This window comes from Euprymna scolopes, chromosome 3 (genome assembly GCF_053919585.1).
Source record: "Euprymna scolopes isolate OS-2025 chromosome 3, ASM5391958v1, whole genome shotgun sequence".
NCBI lineage: Eukaryota > Metazoa > Mollusca > Cephalopoda > Sepiida > Sepiolidae > Euprymna > Euprymna scolopes.
The window spans coordinates 68,619,285-68,644,538 of NC_136484.1; the positions used below are offsets into that span (position 1 = coordinate 68,619,285).

The 25,254-nt window shown below is 33.5% G+C and overlaps 1 protein-coding gene across 1 annotated transcript in view; it reads right to left on the bottom strand.

The window, feature by feature from the left end:
- The window catches only part of LOC145256084 (uncharacterized), a 767,766-nt gene that overhangs the window by 41,221 nt on the left and 701,291 nt on the right, over window positions 1-25,254 (bottom strand). Inside the window, exon 11 of the mRNA XM_080114670.1 lies at window positions 14,638-14,754. Coding sequence (XP_079970796.1) covers window positions 14,638-14,754 — 117 coding nt within the window. The remainder of the gene's footprint in view (window positions 1-14,637; window positions 14,755-25,254) is intronic.

Sequence of the window (25,254 nt, forward strand, 5' to 3'; positions counted from 1 at the left end):
ATAACATAAATTATGGACTAAGTTACTACATTGGGCATGTGAAGTTTCGGTGACAATAAAAATATAGGAGTGTGAAATATTAGTTGACAAGTTTACAGAGTACCTGTGCATTTTAAGTAAACAGCAAGCTGATTATGTTAATCAAGGCATTTAAATAATGTACAAACTTGCAAAAGAATGATGAGTTACATCCATCATGGTAGTTCATTGCGAGGGCATGCCCATGTCACTGTATATTAAATATCCTAAATATTATGGAAAATTTGCATCATAAAGTAACTGCTAAAATAAACGGACAAACAAAACAAATATATTTTATTATCAGAATATTTATCTTACAGGGGTCCGACAATATTTTTCGGACACTTTCAAAAAAGTACTTCAAGGTGGTTACTAGTGCCAAAAACTTTTGAGATTGTAAGTACGTATTTGTGGAGTGAAAGTCCACTCTTAGTCTAATCGTTTATTTAGTTTAGCTTTGATAATTGTAGTTTTTTTTTATTTTTGCGAAAACTTGCGCGACACTATTTTTAAGACGTGACAAAAAATCCTATTTTATTAAGAGCTATGTTCATGTATATGTTGCTGTATGGAAATTTTCTGCTTGGACACGTAGCTGTCATCATTTAAATCCATTATCTATTCTATTCTATTGGCAAAACACTTAAGTTTAATGAAATAAAATGCATTCAAAAGGAGTCATTTGTTTGGCCCTGAAGAAGTGGGAATATGGCCTCAGCATCAGAAGGATCGCCATGGATTTGAAGCTGTCGAAATCAACGGTCGAATACATGCTGAAGACAAACTCCGAGCGGAAAAAGAAGAGAGGACGGAAAAGATCATTTGGCAAGAGGACTGAAAGGAGAATGAGGAGGACTGTGACACGGCTTTTTACACCTGGAGAAAAAGTTACAGCAAGAAAAGTGAAGGAGAAATGTGAATTGGATGTAAACGTCCGAACAGTACAAAAAACGCTGCATAGGATTGATTTGAAGAATCCAAAGGCTACGAAAAAATTACACTAACAAAGAAACACAAAGGAGCAAGACTGGAGAGTGCTAAAAGGTGGTTAACAAAGCATGTTGACTTTAAGAAGGTTATATTTACTGATGAGAAGCGTTTCAAGTTTGATGGGCCAGATGGATTGTGTACTTGGTCGAGGAGGGGTGAGCCTGTTGTACTGAACAAACGACAGATGGGAGGAGAGGAGTTATGGTTTAGGGTATGATCTTTGCTAATGGAAATATATGGTTGGAGTGGCTAAAAGGACGACAGAATAGAGAAAGCTATAAACAGTTGCTGGACAAGAAAGCCCTATCAAGCACAAGAAGAGAGATGGGGAATGATTTCATCTACAGCAAGACAATTGCCGCATCTATGTGTCAAAACTCATGAAAGCATGGATGGCAAAAGTGAATATAACTACTTTGGAATGGCCTGCAAAAAGTCCAGATCTAAATTTAATGGAAAACCTTTGGGAAATGATTGTCTATGATTGACGTGAAATAACGAAAGAGGCTCAACTATGGGAACGCATACTAGATGTAAAAAAAAAACAACTAATAGAAACAAGTAGAGATGTTATGTGAATATTTTTGATCATTATGAAGAGAGATTGATAAAAGTTATTGAGAAGAAAGGTGATATTACAGACTATTAACAGTTTTTCAACGATGTTCGAAAAATAATGTCACGCGTGTTTTGTAAAAAATGAGAAAAATGAAATATTTTTCCTTACCTAATCGATTTTCTTTTACAGGTATTGTCTTTATATATTGATGCTATTCTATTGAAGGAATTTCACCACTCCATGGTACTTGGAAAGTCGAATACTAAAGTGTCTGAAAAATAGTGTCGGGCCCTTGTATGTGTATTATATTAATTTTTATAACTCGGCAGTAATAACTTATATAATTTCTTGCTCTTTTAATTATGAGTACAATCCGCATAAATGCAAGCAAATCAAATTTTAAAGTTAAAAAGTGATATGATATACAAAAAATAATGCCATGTTTTAATTTAGCACTCAATAATTATGTCTAATTTGTGCTTCAGAAAAATTCGTGTTGAAAAGAGAATGCTAAGTTTGTTTCGAATTAATTTTAAAAAATCGTATGTTTCTTTATTGTTATTTAAGCGAATTTATAATTTAAAAAGTGAAGCATGCATGCCCCACCCCTCGTGAGTGCACTGTGAACGAGGCGTAAAAAAGTCTGAGTTCAGTATTGCCCCCCCCCCTATTTAACCCCAAAAGTCTCCAGCGGACGTCAAATTCTGGTAAAAATGAACAAACGGTGCGGTTTTATGCCTTAACATATGTAAATTTGAGTTCTGCAAAAAAAGAAATGACTAAGTCCATCATTTTCCACCCCCCATTTAGCCCCCAAAGTCCCCAAGGCCTTAACATATTTAAATTTGAGTTCAGCATCATGCAAAACTGCTACATAGTCATACACAGAAAATTTTGGACCAATATGGTAAAATAGTCCCCAAAATGGAGTGTTTTTATTATCCCTAAAAAAGCCCCTGGGGCACACCCAAGAGATATCGCGAAATATAGACAAACAAAATTATATAGAAATCAGTTAATTACAACTTTTCAGAAAGTTTTCTAAGCATCCAAGGCATCAATTTTTTTTATAAGCAAAAAGTGTCAATTTTAGCCATTTTAACCCAAAAGGTACCCCTAAAGGTGCAACCGGAGTTTTCCCGGAAAAAATCCGTTCTGTTACTTATTTTTACTCATATCATGTTTAATGTTTGTGGAAATTTCCAAAAATTCCAAGATGTAGTTATTGAGAAATGTGCGGACAGATGATCGGACGAACAGACAAGGGTGAATTTACAGGTTCACCCTCCTTTTGTCGGGGGACCAACAAAATAAACACAAGGAATGCTAGAAAATGATTCAAACGTTTGGGGCATAAAAGTAAAAGTTTACATTCTGTGCATTAACCATCTCGGGTTAAAAATCGTATGTTTTTTTTCTTCCTATCGGAATATTTTAATGAAATAGAATGTAAGCTTCTTTAACTTATCACTTGGTGTATAATTACTATTTTCCGTTAATTGCAGTGTTATGTGACATTAGTTTAAGAGTTTATTGGTTAAATGTTTTTACACAGAGACACATCCGTACATCCACTGTTTTATTTATCTAGATGAACTAAATGTGGAAGTCAGGAGGATTGGAAGACAGAAGAAATCATGCAATGATTGTTAGAAAAAAGAATGAGAAGAGGTGTGGAATTAATCACATAACATGGAACAATGGAATAAAGATTGGTATGGAAAAGTTCGAAAGTGAACGGCGTCATCACGCTGAAGAGCTGAAAACAGCAATAATAGTGAACCGCGAAAATCAGCCATGCATACAATTGCCAAACCATAACATATGCTTGAATTGTGATAGGATGTACGGATCTAGAATTAGACATCATCTCATATAAGAACTCTTTAATGAAGCCTCTGGAATCCGTATTCTCGACTCGCGACGGCCATGATAATGAGGATGACGATGATGATCATGATGATAATGACAATGATATACATTAGATGGCGACATGTTTATATCTCTCTAATAGCTTTCCTACGTAGAACTATATAATTTGTAGAATAATTTGTTTTGCAGGCGTATATTTTTTAAATAAATAGTCTGGAAATAATGGGTTCTATTTACCTCGTAGTTGGAAAAACAATTGCACTCAAAGGAACGGTTAGACTTTTAAAAAGACCTATTAGTGTAAATGACTAAAATAGTGAGTGAATGTCTGGCATCCGGTAGGATGCCCCATCCCCATAAAAACAAAACGATTAGAAAATTAAAGCGAGAGAGAGAGAGAGAGAGAGAGAGAGAGAGAGAGAGAGAGAGAGAGAGAGAGAGAGAGAGATAGAGAGTACATTGTTATCAAGTGGTAGCAAGTCTTTTATTCAAAGAGGAAAATTACAAACACATAAGTTAATAAAGAGCAGGAAAGTTCCTAGAGGAGCTTAAACAGGAATATATAGACAAAGATGCTTCACTCGAATGGCTCAAGAGCGGGAGACTTCCATTTGATGAGGAAAGACTCATTATAGCCAGTCAAGATCAGGGCGTACTCACAAATGGATTAAAAAAATGGCCGGCCTACAAGCAAATCGCCAATGCCGGTTTTGCCACTCAGCAATTGAGAGCCCAAACTACCTAATGTCTGCATGTCCAATCTTATTGGCAGATGGCCTTTACACTGCCCGTCACAACAAAGTATGTAAGTACCTCCATTGGAAGATCTGTGGAGAGATGCAACTTGACAGAGCAACGAACATCTGGGAACATGAACCACCACCGATAACATCAAACGGAAAAGTGATCGTGTTCTATGACAAAGACATACAGGCGGGTAGATGAATAAAAGACAAAGCTATCAAACCAGATATTGTAATATGGAACAAGCCCGAAAGAACTGCGCTCATTATCGATGTCACAGTCCCAAATGATTTTGGCCTTAATAGAGCTGAACGAGAAAAGATAACAAAATATCAGGACCTAAAAATGATCTAAAAGCCACATGGCCTCTGAAAGAAATAAACATTATACCGGTTGTGATAGGAGCAACTGGTTTAATAAAAAAGAAACTTCAGAAATACTTAGAAGCAATCCCTGGAAGACCAAGCTGTAACGAGATATAAATAGCAGCCATAAAGGGAACAGCATCTATTCCTAAAAGAGCCCTCGGATATAAATTTAAATCATAGCAGAATCAAGTGTTAGCTCCAGGAGGGAGCCCCGTGATATCTTAAAACTTACTGAAGTTAAATAAAAAAAAAGTGAAAAACCACATTCTTATGAAGTACAGTATAACCTGAATATTAGAAACTTCTCCTCCAGTCCCTTCAGCTATCTAATATCCGGGTTACACTTATATCCAGGGTTCTTATATCCGGGTTACACTGTACATTAACACAGGCTCTAATCTGGGACCAGAGAAAATGTGGCAAATCTTTTTGACTAAACACAAACTTACAAAGACGTATATTTATACATGCTGATTGCACTTAAAGGAACGGTAAGAATCTTAAAAAGATCTCTCAGTTGGAATATTCGAGTTAGAGGGTGAATGTTTTGCATCCGGTAGCATGATCCAACCCAACATGAACAAACTGACATAAATTAAAAAAAAAAAGTATGACTACATATCGTCAGAATTTATGTGGGCAAGTAAAAAGTGATTTATCATCTTCAAGTTTACTCAAATTGTGACCCGACCACTGATTTCGATTCAGTGTGATTCCCAAACCAATTTCTATTTAAACCATACATGGCAGTTACTACCAATGAATGTCGCAGTGGATGTGGGAGAAATATCAACGACGGGCTAAATCCATAATCTTTAATTATATCAAAGCAGAAAAATAATCGTCTCATGACAGATAAAATTTATTTTGCAGAACTCTTTTGTATCAATTTTATATAGTTTCACAAGGATAAAAAAAAATAATAGTACGAAATCGTATGTCTAGAATCCTTGTTTTACTATTGATTAAAGTCCAATAAATGAGTTTTATTCTAGCAAATGTCTCAAATTTCAAGCATAAGCTTAAAGGAGATTCGGGAAAATCGAAATTCAGGAAATCTTGCTTAATTAGTGCCTTACGATTGAGGATGAAATTCAATGCAAATCTGATATACTTTTTGAGATGGAGCATTGTGTGCATATTATATTCCCCTAAAGTCTTGTAAGAAACTGAAATTGGGGTCATATTCATTAATTGGTGTCTAATACCGATAGTTCACATTTCACAATAAAGTATTTTCTTCACGTAAAAGTAAATTAAATTATATATAGTTAACATTTACAACATTTTTGTTTAGTAGTTGTTCTCCAAAATTCGTTATAATCATTATTAGTTTAAGAGCGTATCCTATGCATACAAAATATAAACACACCAAACCTTAGAGAGATAAAGATTAAAACATCACAATCGGGTTCTTTTAAATTCTATACTAAAGACATACTGCATATGGATTATACCTTAACTTGGAAAGTCGATAAAGTATGGCATAGAAAGTGTTAAATTCAAAGTTAACATAATTAGGCCGTCATATTTTGCCAGATTTAAAGTCTTGTTCAAATTATTAATTTAATATTTCACCTGCTGATGTGAAATATCAGATTAATGATATCATTTAAGGAATATTATTGGAAAAATTCTGCTTCTTAGCAGCGAATAAGTCAACATTCAATTAATATAATTTTCGTATAGACGTCGTAAACAAAATGAATTGTGAGGTAACGTCGGATAAAACCACATAAATAAAGATGTTTACTAAGTTTAATTTATGTTCCAGAACGTTAGAGGTATGGATTAACAATTTGGATTATATGGGTCATGTAACGTTCAACCTCATTTAAACGCATCTTCTCGAACTCGGGAATCTGTACGAAACCCCGAGCTTTACCCTTTATTTTATGCACGAATTCAGATTGTCATCGTTTCGTCAATTATAACCAGGTGGATGTCTGTTAGTAATTATATATTTAGTATCCTTTGTACAAAAATGAAACATCAAACTAAAGGAAACTTTCGCCTGTGCGTAATTATTAGTTTGTACTGTTTCCGTTGAACGCATGTGAACGCAGCTGAAAGAAGTCGGGTGTTACATCGACATGAAAGTTGTGAGAATGTCGACCAAGATCAGAACAATAGTATGAATAATCCAGAAATTACAAGTTTGGTTTCGACTGAATAATTAATATATGTAACTTCTCGTCGCAAATATTTTATAATTTATTTCAAGAATGCATATGAACATATTGGAAATTATTGTTTTTTTTATAACTTTTTGAATGGAATTGTTACTGAGATTTATACGCGAATAATAATTCTACAAAATGAAAACTTTTGTAGGCCCATAACTTCAGGTATGTAATGCCTGTTTTCACACATCTTTTGCCAAATTTGTTAAATTTCTTGGATTACTTAGAGTATATTGTAGTCTGTTTTCATTTATGAAAAGTTTCAAGTACGACCTATTATTATAAACCCGGCTTAGGACAGGTATTCCATCTAATTGCGTATGTTTGTCTTACATTTGAGTGCAAATATGCCAATTACCTTAACTTACAGAAATATTTTAAAAGAAAAATACACTTCAAATAATGATTTATTCGCTTGAATAAAACAGAAAATAGAGCAGCTCCCTCTAATAAATACGATGGCAAAATGTATAACCATAAGCGTTGTTTATACCAAAAGCCAAAACTAATTTGACTTTGAAAAAAAAAATGAATAAAATAACCAGAAGATTGATTAAAACTTTGAACAAAAGTTGAATCTTGCTTAAAGAGAAATAACTTGCTGATGTAATAACAATTAGATTTGAAAATTAAATTGCCTTAAACGCTTTTATCTTTGCAATCCCTGAAAAACATATACTCATCAAGGTTTCTCTAGCGTTGTATAATAATATTTACGCAGTTGATGCAATTCTCTATCTATATAAAAGCCAAGTACGTTCAAGGATGAAGTACTGTTGCCACATTTGGGCAGGAGCTGCTAAAAACAGCCTATCCTGCCTTGACAGAGTACAAAATAGGCTTCATGGCTTACTGGGGGATGCCCTTTTCTCTTCTCTGCAACCTCTACAGGAGAGACGCTGCGAGACTGTCTTTGTTTTATCGTTACTTCCATGGCAAGTGCTCGTCTGAGCTTCAATCTCTGTTCCCTCTCGCCAATCTTTCACGAAAAACACCCGTCTAGCTGAAACCACTGTCAAAAATTTTCCTCACTCTTTATCTGTGCCAAACCAAAACGTAGGTTCCATGAACAAAGCTTCTTTCTTAGAAGTGCACGCCTGTGGAACTCTGTTCCGTTTGCCTGTTTCCCACCTGACTACAACTTGGATGTCTTCAAGTCCAACATAAAGAAGTTCCCGATGAAACGCCCCCTTAAGTAAGACACTTTATAAAATCTCAACACTAACACACTGTACACGCAATAACCATTATCCTCGAGTGGCTTCCAGGCCTTGACAAGTGGTGACCACTGTGTATGAAAGAAAAACAACGACCACTTATGTATGAAAACAGAATGCTACATAGGCAGAGTGAGTGAGAGTCAGTAAAAAGTGGATGATAAATGATATAATACTATTTGACAACAACTGACTATTTCAAATATACCCTTTGTTTAACTTCAACTGATCTGTTTAAACAAATCAAACGTTGGTATCACTTAACACCTGTTTATCTATTTTCTTGTAATTTAAAACCCCGATGGTTTGACAGTTATTTATTTTTTTAATTTGATGGCATTTTTACTTTCACTTGTTAAAAGAAAATAAAGTTTAGATTAGATGCAGTGTATCACAGTAATGAGAATATTCTTGTTGCCGCGTGTAAACTTGGGTCTAAAAGAAAACGAAAAACTAACGACATAAGCTTTTCCCACTACAAACGTTCGGACAAACGAAATAAAAAAATTAAATTATGTAAAAAGTAATGATAAACAATAAAATTGTAAAAAGAAATAAGTTTTGTTACAATTGTCTTGTTCTTTGTTTTTGTATTAAAACAAGACTTTATTGAAAATTAGAAATTGCTTTACATTTTATATCTTATATGTTTAATTTATTATAAATACGCGCAACGACAAAGGTAGCCTTATTTAACTAGAACAAAACACTTTTTTAATCGACGTTCGAGCCTATAATTCTTATTTATATTATTCTATACAGATACTCTACCCTGATTTATCGTATTAGAAATTATAGTGGAATACTTATTTTATATTACAGTGCAACCCGAATATAAGAGACCCGAATATAAGAAAACGGATATAAGAGATCTTCTCTGGTCCTAAATTAGGGCAACTGTTACTGTACACTCGGATATAAGAATTCCGGATCTAAACGTAAGCTGGGTATAAGAGAGTTGTGGTCATCCCGTAGAAGTCTCTTATATCCGGGTTTCTCTGTACTTGAATGACAAAATTAAAATCGCATGAAGCCACTTTATGTAGCTGAAAAGGTATACTACTCAAATATCAGAAGCAAGCAAATGACATGTGTTAAATGGATAAACTCTGCCCCCCCCAGAACAGATATTCTTCCCTTTTTACAACATACATGCCTTTTGGAATACGAGGACTAAAGAAAAAATAAGGGAAGCAGGAGTTATGAGGCTGCCAAAAGTAAACCCAATGTTTACTTTATACTTAACGGATAGAAGTTTTTGTTGTATTACGACACTAGCACAACTAGACTATCACCAAACCAAAGCCATGGATCGAAATAATTAAGTTGATAATCGGAAATTCTTACCGCTATGCCACCGGATGGGCGACGTTGGTAAGCGATATTTCAATGGTTTAATATAAATATTGACCAATGTTTATTTACAAGGTGCTTTGCATTACGCTAAATAGTATCAGGCGATCTCATCAAAGCAGAGTTTAACCCAAGGAAGGGGACTTATATAGTCATCTAGAGGCAGACTGTTGCTATCTCAGCTCTTCAGCACAACATATATAAACTTAAAAATTAATACAATAAATTTATCTTGATAATTCCCCTACGAATCGAAACCTAAGCGCCCATGTAAAGTTTATTTGTAATAAAGATATTTTCATACTACTCTATATTTTCTTTAACAACTATGTAATGCATAGCAGTCGTTAAAGAAGTCTTTATAGTCTTTAATCAATTTTAATTAAAACACCTGCATATTCTTTACCACAGTACCCCAGGATTGTGTGACTAATCCCCACAGTCCACTTGGAAACGCAGACCACCTAATGGTATTAGTTGACATCCCATTTAAACCCCAACCCCAAAGTGAGAAGCCATTGCTCAAAACAACAAGGTATTACAGAAGGGCTGACTGGGAAACCATCAGAGAACACATCAGAGATGGCCCATGGACCAATATCTTCTCGGACTCCAGCTAGGCTCTGGGACATAGTTGCTGATTCTCTGTTTTGAATGTTACTTTTTACTGCCTTCGTTCAGGATTGAACTCAGCACCTTTGGGTAACTGTAAACTTTGATACAACGTCAAGGACCACTCGGCCATGTGTCACTAGCTGGAGTCCGAACACGGTACCCCCGTAATAATAATAAAGGGTTGGGTTCGAGACTCCTAACAAACAGTTCCCCAGTTCGATACAAAACACCTGATGAAGGCCGAAGGGCAAAACGGCCGAAACGTTGTGACGATAACAACCAAGATGAGGAAGTCAGTCCGACAATCTTAATCAATGGAACAAATACATTGAGGACATTGCAAAGGCTGCTGCAAAGAAGATGGGTCCCCTCTGTCGGACTAGAGGACTGCTCACAGCTGAGAGTATCCTGTACCTCTACAAATCCACCATTCGCCCATGCATGAAAGGTTATTGTCACATCTGGACTGGTGCATCTGCCACAGGCCTCTCTCTCTCTCTCTCTCTCTCTTAGATGGGGTCCAAGAGAGAGTTTTCGGCTTAATAAATCTCGCTTAGTCAGCTTTTTTCCTATTTCATTCACACAAAATAGTTGCCAAAATATATGTTTTAGTATTGGGATTAAGTAAGGTTAATAACATATTACATAGTTTTAGAACTAGTTATGTTTGGTTCTACCCTAATTTCTTCTAATTAATTAGCAATTAGTTAATGAAGTGATGCATCGCTTTCTTTGTTTCTAGTTACAACTATAACTGTCTTTCATTATATATTTTTTGACCTATCACTCTTATTTTATACATTATCTATTACTCTCGTTTCCATCAATCTGTTTATTAAGCAAAAAATTAATAAAAGAATGATTAAATACATTGGTGTAGTGCATTATTTAACGAAAGGGAATATTGCCATGAAAGATCGAAAAGGGAGAAGGTGATAAAAAAGGAAATAGATAAAGCGAAGATAACTAAAGAGAGGAGATATAGCGAGCGAAAAGAGAATAATGTTGTATTTTCTCTTTTTATTGTTATCCTAGCATTTCAGCCCGCCATTGCCCGGGTGTTTGGATGTGTATGTTGAGCAAAAAAAAAAAAAAAAGTGGTAGTAGGAAGGCAGGCTCGAACCCGTACCTCAAAGGAAGAAAAGAACGGGGTAAAACCTAACGTTTTTGCTGTTACGACCACCGCAAAACATGAGGCGACATTTTTTAAAATTAAGGCTAGACAATCTAAAGGAGAGGATAACTTAAAAAAATATCGGCGAAAAAAGTGACCCCCCTCTGTAGAAAAGTGCCTAGTTGAAGGGAAGATATAAATGTTTTTAGCCAATTTTTCGATATTTGTCGTATGAAAGGTCGAACTTTAAAACGATACTGATCTTGGTAAAATCCGTCGCCTCTATCGAAAGTTTAAGGCAGACATGCAAACATACATACATACATACATACATACATACATACATACATACATACATTTATATATTGGTAACTAAAAATTTTCGAACTGATAAAAAAGCTTGCCCTATCTCTGAATACCCTTTATGTAAAATTTCAAATATTTAGACCAGAAATTGTCTGAGTAATTTGGAAGAGACCGCAGAGTTCAATTTTTTAACTTTGACCCCTACCCCTTAAAATTTATTGTTTTGGGTTCGAATCAGGTTATTAAGTTAGATTTATGTCCAATGAATCTATATCTAAAGTTTCAAGTGCGTAGACCCAAAATTGTCGGAGGAGTTTGGTAGAGTTCTCAAAGGTCAAATCGTTGAATTTTGACCCCTTTAATGCGAAATTTCTGGCCAACAACCAATCCCATCGATTTTCCCAAATCTCAGTACCCTGTATATCAAATTTCCAGTCTGTAGACTAAAGATTGACAGAGTTATTGCGTAGGGAAATGTACATAGACACACACACAGACACAGACACACACAGACAGACACGTTCGCTTTTATAGATATATAGATTTAACTAGCAAGCTGCCCGGCGTTGATCGGTCGTAAATACATAAATACCATATTGTAAATAATATAGATTTCTTATTTATTATGAACAAGTGAACGTAAGAAAAAAATTAATAAAACAAAAAAAAAAAAAACGAAAAGAAACTGAGACATGTGCTTGTGATTAGTATGTTTTTTCTAAACAATTCACTAGTTGTAAGTAAAAAGATAATAATATTCGAGCTGAGATCAAAACCAAAACCTAAAGACAGTGAGTCAAGTACGATAACCACTAGACCAGCTTGACACATTCATACGCATCCATGAAACAATCAACAAACCGATAAAAATCCGATCACCCACACGTACCAATTTTTCAATTTTGACCTCTTACATGCCTTATTTTCCGGATGAAAACGGATTAAAAATATTCTACCTGACTGATTGCCTTATATACTGAATTTCAGGTCTGTGGATAAAAAATCGTTGAGTATATAGATTGAGAAGTGTCCTCACATACACATTTTCACTTTTATAGATATACAGACTAGTTTTATCTGATTCGAACAACCTTATCTGAAGTTAATGGATGAACAAAACGACTCACATTTTTCTAGTAATCATATATAAGCAATGTTTCTTCAGAGAAATATTTTTTTCTAAAAGTCCTTAAGATAATTTAGCTGTATTCGTAAGTTTACTAATGTAGTGCATTTAATAGATAATATTTTATTTTCCAAAGAGTACACGAAACAAATGCAATTAATGAGTTTCCATGGATTTTATAGGAACATTTTCATTATAGACTGGGTATCATTAGCAACCAATTTATTATATCTGTGCTGTGAGCTGATTCTTTCTTACTTTAAACTATAAGGTCGAATGTAAATGGAAGCAGACACTTTATTAAATTCAAAACCAGAATATAAAATTTTGTTAAATTATTCGAATAAGTATTAGCAGTATGTTGAAATAGATGTGCTGCTGCTATTATTATTATTATTATTATTATTATTATTATTATTATTATTATTATTATTATTATTGCTGTTGTTATTATGACTGAATATTTTCAATTATAAAAATGATTGTTGAAGTAATTAAATTTACGCATTCATTTAAACATTATTAAATTAATTAACTTTTGTTTTAATCAGCTAACAATGTCCGTGGGGAAGGTATTTAGTTAGTTATTGGAAACCAATTATTTTTGATAATTAATTTACAAATAATTAATCTCAATTACACCAATTAATTATATACTGTGTGGTTTTAAAAGAAACAAGATAATTTTCATGAAATCTTCTTATGGGTTTCATATTGGAATGCATGAACAATGATATTTTCAACAAAAATATGGAGACTTTTATTGTTAATTTTGTCAGTGTTAATAGCATTTAGTAAGTTGCTGGTAAAATTTAAGTGAAACTGGAACGTCCTGAATGATCAGAGAAACAGGGGAGATTTGATCACTCGTCTCTTTAAAGAAATGGAGCCAAAACATACGAGTATCATTAGCATAGTAGTGGACTTCTTTTGAAATAAACCAGCTTTCTGAAAAATACATGAAAAGCGGATCTTCATTTCTAAGCCCACAACAATCTAATCGAGTAACAGAACAGTCTTATAATCTAATCAACAAAACTCACTATGTCTGTCTGTCTCAAACTGCATCTCCACTGAGACTCAAGATTTCAGAGCTGCACGAGGGGGATCAAATGATTACATTTTTTTGTGGATCGTTCCTTTGTAGGGTTTCAGCCAGTAAAATAGCTGATAAGCGGTCAAAATCGAAACAGATAGAAACTTGGTAGGCGTAAATCATCTTAAAGTGTTCTTGTACGCATGCGCAAATACATATTTATACGTTATAGTCGGTTCATTTTTACTTATTTCTTATCCATTCTACAATATCTCAAACGGTAACTACTGAGGCTGGTGTGCTGTTGGTTTTAGTTTCGATTCTACCTGCTGGCACCCAAGTCATATATATATATATATATATATATATATATATATATATATATATATATATATATATATATATATGTCAACTGAATTAAAGGAATAATATATATAGATGTCAACTGAATTAAAGGAATAATATATATAGATGTCAACTGAATTAAAGGAATAAATTATAAGATGGTCTACATCATGAATTTTGAAATATAGTTATTTGTTATTTATTTACGATATTGCTCCTTAATTACATTGAGCTTCTTAAATAAGGATTGGTATATATTATAATAAAATATATTTCTACAGATATATATATATATATATATATATATATATATATATATAGTAGTAATTTATAAAATATATATGGCGATTAAGCTACACTACACAGGACCATATAAAAACGAGAAACAACCACAGAATTCGCGCATAAGCCTGACGAATCCTAGAGTGGATGAAACGCCGAATATTCAGTGTAGCTTAATCGCCATATATATTTTATAAATTACTAACTAGCTCTATCTACGTATTGACCACTTTTGAAGTAAATACTTAAAGTTTACGCATAAATCTATATTTTCGTATATTAATTTATGTGAGTAAATGAAGTAGTTATATATATATATATATATATATATATATATATATATTTACTTTCGAAATCACTGCTATATATTGGGTACGATATAATATATAACAATCAATAGAGAATTGACTCTATAATAATAAATACGGAATCTGCATTAATGAAATTATATTTAACTGTAATTACAGGTCACCTAGCTTATCATACAATAAGCATGCAGCACTTACCTTACTCCGAATAACGCCACTGTGGGCTCGGGTGAAGATCTGATGTACACGGTAAGTTTTCGTAAACATGGATCCAAAAGCAAGGGAGAAACCAGCGGCGAACAAAAAGGCACGAGTCTGAAGAAAAGCAGAGAAAAGAAAGATGAATTGATATATTGTTAATATTATAATACCCATGTGAAGTTATTCGAATAAAGTCATTTTGAATATCAACAGGTTTTCGAATGATAATAAACCTCCAACAAGTAAAAGAGAAGGAGGAAAACAAAACGACTTATACAATTAAGCCGAATAATTCTCTAGATAATAATCGCGCTTAATATGACTGCAATGCAAGCAACAGTTGATTGAAATAATATTTGAACCTTAGACAGATCTTGTACCATAATGTTTTTAAATGAAATACCTGGCTCTCTAGAAAAGCCTCACCCCAACATAAAGCACCAAAACTAATCTAGCTCCAACCACTGTACAGTATCTCTCTTCTCCATGCATATACCCGTGGTTAAAAGTAACTTCCACAATAATGGTTTCTTTCCAAGAACCACCCGTCTATGGAACGCAATAAAATTAACAACTGCTTTCGAGTTGACTAAAATACGGTCGTTTTCAAATCACATATTAGTAGATTATTGTTGAATCGTCCTCTTATATGATCAAAGTCTGACAAGATACAACTATTATATATAATCGCATATTATATAATCATAAATCCATTAAACATTTTCGTTGTGTGGCCCGTGAACATTGATTGGCTATGACGCATAATTATAAAACTAAATAAACGCCAATGAATTCAAGCAAATTTAAAAATAAGACAGAAAGTGCTATTTTTACATATAAGAAACTTGTTATATAACCTGATACAACTGAAAGACAATATCGAGATAAGTTAACTGTAAGAGAATTCGTGTAAAAGCTATGGTCACATCTTTCCGCTGATGTAAAAAATAAATAAAAATAAAAAAAAAAATAAAAACGAGAACGCATATGCCAAATAACATGCAAGCGAAAGTTTTCTCCGCTAGAATCCATTTACATAAATACACACACATGCAAACTGAAACCTTTTTTTTTAATTTTAGAAGCGGTGTAATATAAGCTGGGGTGATGAATAGATTTTCATGTAAAGTAAAAAGGATAGAAAAGATTATAGAAACAGCTTAATTGAATTTACGTAACACTATTATCATATCTAACATATTTTAATCAGTTCGATTTCAGCATTATTTTATAAACAAGTTTACAGACACATTTTTTATTCAGTTAAAAAAACTATAAATAATTCACATTGAGGAAAATGTACGGCATAATCACGTTCACACACCGGTTCTCATCAGATCGCTGAAATTAAGCAATGCTAAGCCTGGTTAGTACTAAAATGGATGGCCATTTGGAAATTCCAAGTGCCGTATGTGCTCTCCGCAATCTTGGGGTTCTCATTGTCACTAGACTCAAGCAGTGCCGATTAAGGAGGGATGTGCTTGGGACTCTTGTCTCACAATTACATGCACCGCTACTCTTACAGCGTGTCTATTGTCTATTATTACTAAACAGACGCATCACAAGAACTATATTGAAGTTTTGTTAATTGAATGATATTTCGTTCAAATGATAAATATTTTGAACTAATGTGGCGTGACCGAATAAGGGAGCGATATCTCTCCCCATTAGGGAGATTGAGAACCCCGAAAACACTGAGTAAGGCCGGGTAATTATGTTGGTAATGTCTGTTAAACATTATTTGGATACCCGGACAACGGCGGGTAACCTATCAGAAAGGATGGATTTATTGTGTTTTTGTAAAGCAGACATATATTTTATTTTTTGAGAAAAGTGACAAGAGATGTCAGACTAAGTTAGAATGAAATTATACATTCGTTCTTGGCCTGACGAACCTGTGCTCAGGGTGTCTGGCTTTTTGAGTGCGAGAGATCATGGTGTTAACCTTCTGAGCGTGTGAATAAATTAGAGTTCTGATCCCAGATTCGCAGGCTTTGCAGGTGCACACATGCAAGGATATATATATATATATATATATATATATATATATATATTATATATATATATATATATATATATATATAAATAGATTGTTATGCAAGTAATATGTCTTAACAAAAATATATTCATGGATTTTTATACTGAAATCATAGTGAAAAAACAGTAAAAATGGGTGTGACGATCCAGGTCAAGAATAGTGTTTAGCATACATACATACACTTACATTGATGTATCCACATAAAATGTTATAAGGATATATAATATTTTATTCATCGATTTTCAGTAGTTACTTCAACACTGTTCAATATTTGATTAGACGTAGTCTAACGATTACCCACGGGGATAAAACGCAGATGAATCTGTTTAACTTATTTAATATGAATATACTTTAATAATTTACTATATATATATATATATTATATATATATATATATATATATATATATATATATAGATTATAAATGAATATTATACATGTATACTATATACATACGTTATATATATATATATATATATATATATATATATATATATATATGTAGATATATAGTAAGATTTATGAAAATGTCTAGAAATTAATTTTATTTATGGTGATGTTTAAATTCAGTATCAACCCCCACCCAACAGCGTACCGAGTTTATTGACCCTTATTGAACTAGTAGGCTTAGTTTCCAATTAGATGGAGTGATGTTTTCTTTATAATTTTGTAGGTATTTTGCAATTAGATGTAGTGAGTGATATTTTGTGTATTTTCCGCAAATATTTATCCTAAGCATACATATTGGAAACGTTGATCACGTAAACATCCATTAATCATACCCGAATAAAGATTGGGGACTTTTTATGATAAATCTAATAAAATTTAATCCCTTTTTATAGCCACCATTTTATCACTTTCTCTAGGTATTCATGAAAATGAAACACGCCAGTGAATTTAGTATCAAGACTTTAAGAAAATTTTATATATCTGAGAAAATATCCCAATTACTTGTTTTTATGTTATATGTAGGGACTCTAGGCCAGTAAGTAAAAATTGCATTAATTCGTATGAATTTTGACAGGCGGCGAACGGAAATAAATCCAGCTGCAGCTGGCGTGATAGAAGTGTAAGTCAAAGGTTAGCTTCCCAGACAAAACGCACTAGAAATGCAGGTGTCGAATTATATGATATAAAGATGACCTGTCGGGTTAGGGTACAGAACAGGATTTCTATTCAGTCGGAGTCAGGAAGCGTAACAGGCGGCATGCATCTGATAATGTGGAGAGGATTTAAGTGAATGTTAGCTTTTATACTTTCCCTGTATGTCGCAAGCTTAAGACTAAGTTAGAAAAATGAGTTAAGAAGTACTTAGAATTAAATATTGGTCTCTTCTTTCTTGAAATACCTCTCTTTAATAATACCTTTGAAATCCGTTTTGTGTCCATTCATGAGTAGGACTGTGAAAGAAGAATATTCTTTTCATTCTTATGACTCTCGGGTATATATCCGACACAAGACACACTTAATCAACTGAGAACCACACCCGTCTATATAAAGACGTCTAAGATATTAACGGATATCTACTCAAGAGTCTAAACAATGAAAAGAATATGCTGTTGTCACAACCCTATTTATGAGTAAAATTGTTTTACGTAAAACAGAAGTTCAACAACCACGAGCCGATCACGGTCAACGCATGGAATAGTGACGATCGTAGAATGAAGACCAGTGACCGCGCACGCATGTAAACATACTTTTGTTATTTTATTTCTTGATCACCCGCTGGCGGACTGTTTGTGTACCATCCAAAATGTTACATTCAGTCACTAAAGTGCTAACGTACTTTTAGCTTTATGCGTATGTGAATATATATATATATATATATATATATATATATATATATATTCATATATATGTGTTTATGTGAATGTACATATGACTTTATGTGATTCATAATAGCAGGTAAGTCGTTATACATAACCGACAGTCGGTTGTGACTTTCTGGAACTTTTGCAGTTATTACTGCAGATTAACATTATGGACATATTTGTACAGATAATCCTCTGACTGATAATGTAACGCCTTCTACAAAATATCAGTATTCTTAAAGCTTCAATAACAAAAACAAGGTTACCAATTTATAGAAACACCGCTGAAAGATTATTCAGATAGTAGAGAGGTAAGGATCTTCGCACTCCCCTAAACTTTATCAAAATAAAAATACGCAACACTAAAATCGCAAGTTAGTATTTGATAAGCTGCAAGAAAATCACAAAAGGCAAAACCTCGTACCAGTTCCACCAATAACCATTTTAGTATCAAGCGCTGTCATTGCTTTGATGATAATCCAGTTTAAATATTATTCGCAGTATAAATATCTAGAGAATTTTAACTGAGGTTATATAATAGTGCTTAATAGTAAATAGAGCTAATTCTATTGTATTCATATAAATATGTGCAAACCTCTCTATGCGGACATGATGTTTTGATTTTAACTTATCATCAGATTAAAGTTTATATTTTTCTTAGATGTTCATATTGAAAAAAAAAAACTTTTCCAACGTAAACATCTAAAAGAACTAGTTAACTTTTTGTCTAAGAGAATCTTTGCTATCAATAACTACAGAGAGAAAATAGTCATGCCAGTGTTGCAAACTGGATACCTGGTTTTATAAATAAAAATATTAAAATAAGACACCCCCCCACATATATATATATAATGTACAATGTACATATTGCTGCAGAGTGGCATTCCTATGCCTGTTGTATACTCTTATATAAATTACTTCTTATAGTAGTTCTCACTTTTTCCATACACTAAATACGCACGCACACACACACATATGTGTGTGTGTCTGTGTGTGTACATTTATTGAAAAGAAGTAATTGGTATAAGAGTATAGCACAGGCATAAGGATGCAACTCTGCGACGATATGTTATATTGTTAGTAGAGATAGTTTAATCTCTTTCTTAGGTTACATAGAGCCAAATACATTCGTAATAACATTCATCTCAGTGAAATATATTTTAATAAAATGTATTAGTTTTAGTGAAATGTATTAGTTTCAAAGAAAGCTAAACCAAAGGACTTTTTTGAGCAGGTCAATCTAAATGACAATTTAACAGAATAAGTAAGACTGAAAAAAATCAACACATTCGTCCTTCATACTATAAACTATTCCTCTGCAAAGAATGCTAACGAAATCAGATCATTTCACTAAACAGAATAATTTAAAAAATGATCAATCGACTTTACTTTTAATCTGAATCCAACGTGCATTTATCTAAGTTACGTTCAGACGGGAAACATACAGATTCGCAGAATATCTTGTCTGATAGCTAAACAGAAATTTGACACTCAAACCTGCCATGAAATAAATGGTCGGAAAAGCTACATTTCAATTAAAAAATCTATTCTATATAAAAACAACAAATTAACATACATGATCATTTCGTTTCGGTAAAAACATCTACATTGAAGAATTGCACAATTTTGTATGCATATGTCCAGCCAAACGTCAGAATCTACATGAGATACACTTACAAACCATACATCATGAGGTTTCAATGTCCTAAATTTATATGCCACAGAAAAATAAAACTAACTCATAAGAAACGGAACTTATTGTGTTGTACTTTTACTATGACTTCATAAACCGTAAACTTTTGTACTTCTAAAGTGAGCAAGTCACAGACTAAATCATAAAATGTGTTTTAATACAAACAAAAAAAACTTACTTCTATTTATTATTATGCCAGACTTTTAAAATATTTATTATAAGGACATGTTAAAAATATTAGATTTGTTAATAAATCGAATTACCCTTGTAATCTATTACTGGAAAGGTTCCGTGAGAAAATAAGAACATTTTAAGGCGGAATTAGAGGAATTAAGAAATAATGGAAAAAAGCACAAATTAAGCTGGAATTTTCGGGAACTATCGAATGAAATCTATGAACCGTGTTACTTATAAACAACCCCAAAAGGAGGCGCATCGCCTCTGAGATATAAATGACCACTGTACAATTAGGGTTAGGGTCAGAAGAGTATCTAAAATAGGGGAGTTTTGAAGCGAAATGTTTGCTCAAAGTACATTTCTACATATTGATACACTTGTAGAAGCAATAAACAGGGAGAAAATACGTAAGGAAATTTAAGGAAAGAAGCTATTAGAGTCGGAAGCTTTCCGGCACGAGGCAACCTTCACGGTGAAAGATTTTACTGACTGTTGTGCTGGTTCAGGGTATTTTCGTTTAAGAAGCACACATGTAACAATTTCGTCGAAGCGCAAGCATAGAGATGCAACGTTACAGTGAAGGTGCAAGGACCAGAGCCCAGTAAAAATGTATCACATATTACATTAAAGGATCATTTTTAGAAACTATTTAAGAGACAGAGTCTAGTAATTGGTGCATTAGTCTAGATGTTTCAACAATACCAAATGCACGTGTGTGTAGTAATCTTGTAGAAATATAGGATACTGGCAAGTGTGCGTTTCTTTCTAGCTTGTTAAAGGGAGCCTGCTTCTTTGTAGCTGTGTTTTCAGTATCATATATTTATTTATTCTAATTCGTGTTATTAGTGAATGTAAGACCGAAGAATTTAAACGCTGGATTATTATGGTGCTATTAACCATGGTCATAGGTTGTTAAAATATTTTTTATACATATTAAAAAAGGAGCTTTGTAACCATCTACTTTAGACCCGTTCCACTACAATGCGAATGTCATTTTCCAGAGATTCAGCAATTATATTGGATATGTGTGCTTTTGTTTTACACACATGTCGAGAATTGAAGGTGGTCGTATCAGCAATATACCCATCTCTGACGCAATTGCATTAAGCAGATTGTTTATAAAAATCAAGTATATTAAATGTTGAAGGATCGCCTCTTATGTAGATGTGCGATTTATGTCTTTCTTTTAGCTTATAAGGATCTGGTTATATTAAATATTCATCGAGTACCATACGAATTAATTTTCACAAGAAAATTTCCATACAATGTCTTGCCAAACACTTTGCATATATCAAGCACTGCTGCGCTAGCTTCTTTATCAGCTGCTTAATCCAATGTATGTTATATGTGATTAAAGATAACTGTTAGGATATCCGCAGTAGAACATGCTTGTATAAATCCATACTCTTGGCCAGGGACAAGTTCAGCATTTACGAAGCAGTCAATTATCGTTAGATTGATTAATGATTCATAGATTTTAACGAAATGCGAGAGGAGACCGTTGGGGGCGTTTTTAGGTCAGATCTTTCGCCAGAATTCTTGAATACTGGTAGCACAGAGAAAAATGTCCATCCATCAAAGCTACAAGATTCAGCAAGGCATTTATAAAGAGGATAGAGGCTACCCTAGCAGAGTATATTTTTAATAATATAGCAGTGATAAGACCAGGTCCACATGTTTTGGAAGTGTGAAGAATTTTTATGATATCCATAATATTGAAGTCGCTTCTATCCGTACTGTGGCATTTAGGAGGGAGTGTTTTTTGAATTCCAAGATAGAGTTTAATACAAACTGCTGGACAAATATTTCAGCCTTATCTGTTGCCGTGCAAGCGACATCATAGTGGTTGGATAGTGAAGGAATTGTTGATTGTTCATTATTCAACATAAAACTCGCGAGTTCAGAATTTCGGCAACCCAGTGCATTTTTTAGCTGTAGCTATTACACTCGTACAATAATTTCTTGAAGCTATACATGTTTGTATGTTTGTAGTTGACTTATGGCACTTGAATACTATGTACAATAGCAGCTGCGTTGATCTAAATGAACGATTGGCGAAAGTGAGATTTACTACAGAATTTCTGCGCAGATATATATGCTTATGTAACTGATTAACTAATTCTGTTATCTTATTTGCGTGATTTATGATGAATTCTCAAGCATTCTGTTCGTAGTATCTTGTCGTTTTTATTAACGACTTTTCGGCTTGAGTCGGAAGTTTATGGTGATATAAACCACTACAAGGTGATCACAATGTGATCAGTGTTCCTGAATAGGCTATGAGCATCCGTCATGTAAGCATTAAACAGTGCAATCAAAAGTCGAGCATTCACGCTTGCTTATCCAAATAATCTGGGATGCGGGTCAGTAAAGTAAATGTTTGCGAAAGGTGATGTGTAACAGAAAAACTATGCGTGCTGTTACCAACTGCATCTGTATAGATAGGGAAACTAAGCCAACCTCCATAACAGACACTAAAAATCCTCAAATATATGGATTTGGGCGCTCGGATTAAAAACAGTGCCGCGTCTATACAATCAAGGACATAGTCGAACAAGGTACGCCCCCCCCCTCCCCCCAAAAAAGAAGCTTCCGGATATATGTGAACACGAGCTTCAACGGAGGAGGTGAAATTTTTGGTTTTAGTGGGGATGCTCTTATTTTAACGTATTACATTTTTTTAAAATTCCTATTGACATTATTTTTGTTTTTAGACAGAGGTGGTCGAGTAAAGCTTGTGTTTGTTAGATGTCAGTAAGATCACACAAGTAGATTATCATCCAAGTCTTTATCTATTGGAAAACACCACCGCATGATAGACATGCTACAGTTATCCAAATATCATATAACTGTTGATAGAGTGGCCACTATTAACGCTACGTAAGAGTTAGAGTTTCTGTACGATCAGTCGTTAACAGCAAGATACAAGCTGACAAATATCTACCCTCAGTCTGTCAGAAAGAGAGCGGTTCAGACAAGTCATGCAAAAGTAAATAAACTACCCAGATAAAGGGAAATAGAGAGAGAGAGCGGTTCATTGTCCTAACTAAGAAACAAGACCAAATACTGGATGTCTTTGAAGGGTTTCTATGAAAGGCATCTCTGTATTAACGAATAAAGAAAGAAACAGTGCAAAACCAGGCGAGATCCAGAGTCTATCTACTTCTAAAGCAATTGTAGGTTTGAAAATCTGATCTTCGACTCGATTAAAGACGCCTCTTTAATTTTTACTATGATTATATGCTAAGATGTTTTAAATTAATAGCCATGTTTTAAATCGGTTTTCCTTCTATTAGATATACTAGGCACTATGCCAGCAATTTCTGCGCCTCAACATGGATAAAACAGGATTTTATATGAAGAAAAACTACATTAAACCGTATTTGATGCGCATGTTAATAATTTATTAATAGTGTAAATGTTGCGTGCAATCATTTTTATAATGTTTTAACGAGATATCGCAAAAAAGCATAAACATATAATATTAACAGTATTAGTATTGCATTCCACATGTCTATTAGAAATTGATTTGATAAATATAATATGTATATACTGACACCCGCATAGAGCTAAATCCGAAGCTCTAATGCTCTTCTTTTTCGCCGATATCTGAATACTTGACGTTGTCCAAAAGACTTTCGTCATGTAATAGAGTCTCTTAATTGGAATCATTTTAGAGTATTGTACGAAAAGGTTCGCAGATTGATATTCACTGATGATTTTTAAATGTGATAAACTTCATTTGAAAAAGGTAGTTAACCATGGCTAAGTCTCAGCAAATGATAACGTTAAGTGAAAAGAGGTCTTCTTTTGTTCTTACAAGGATAATTCGATTTCGATGGCACAAAGAGAACATTCTGAATGACGTCACTATCGTAATGAATTGAACAAAAGGAATGCATATATATATATATATATATATATATATATATATATATATATATATATATATATAGAGAGAGAGAGAGAGAGAGAGAGAGAGAAATAAAAATAGAAGAAAACAAGTTATGTGTCCATCTACGTTTCGTCTTTATTGTAAGATTCTTCTGAACGAATGAAAATAAGAAAACAGTCTTACAATAAAGAGAAAACGTTGATGAACATATAACTAGGTTGGTTCCTTTTTCTTTTATCTCTCTATATAGATACATTTATATACATTTATATATTGGTAACTCAAATTTTCGACCCAAACCGATTAAAAAGCTTGCCCTATCTCTGAATACCCCTTATGTCAAATTTCAAATGATTAGACCAGAAATTTTCTGAGTAATTTGTAGAGACCGAAGCGGTTAATTTTTTAAAACTTTGAATCCTATTATGACCCCTTACCATTTATTGTTTGGGGCTCTAATCAAGTTAGATCCAAAGAACATATATCCAAAATTTCAAGTGTTTAGATCCAAAATTGGCGGAGAAATTTGGTAGAGTTCTCAAAGGTCAAATCGTTGAACTTTGACCCTTTTACAGCCAAATTTCTGGCCGAAAACGAATTACAAAGATTTTCCAAAATCTCAGTACCCTGTATATCAAATTTCGAGTCTGTAGCCTGGAAATTGACAGAGTTATTGCGTAAGGAAATGTATACAGACACACAGACACGTTCACTTTTATAGATATACTAGTATGTTGAGCAAAAAAAAAACAAACAAAAAAAAACGGTCAATTTTTAAAACTTTGTCCCCTATTATGACCCATTAACATTTATTGTTTTGGGTTCAAATCAAACCGATCACAAATTTTTTCCCAAATCTCAGTAGCTTGTATATCAAATTTCGAGTCTGTACACTGAAAATTGACAGAGGTATTGCGTAGGAAAATGTACATACACACAAACACACACAGACACGCAGACGCGTTCACTTTTATAGATATAATATATAGAGTAAACAAAA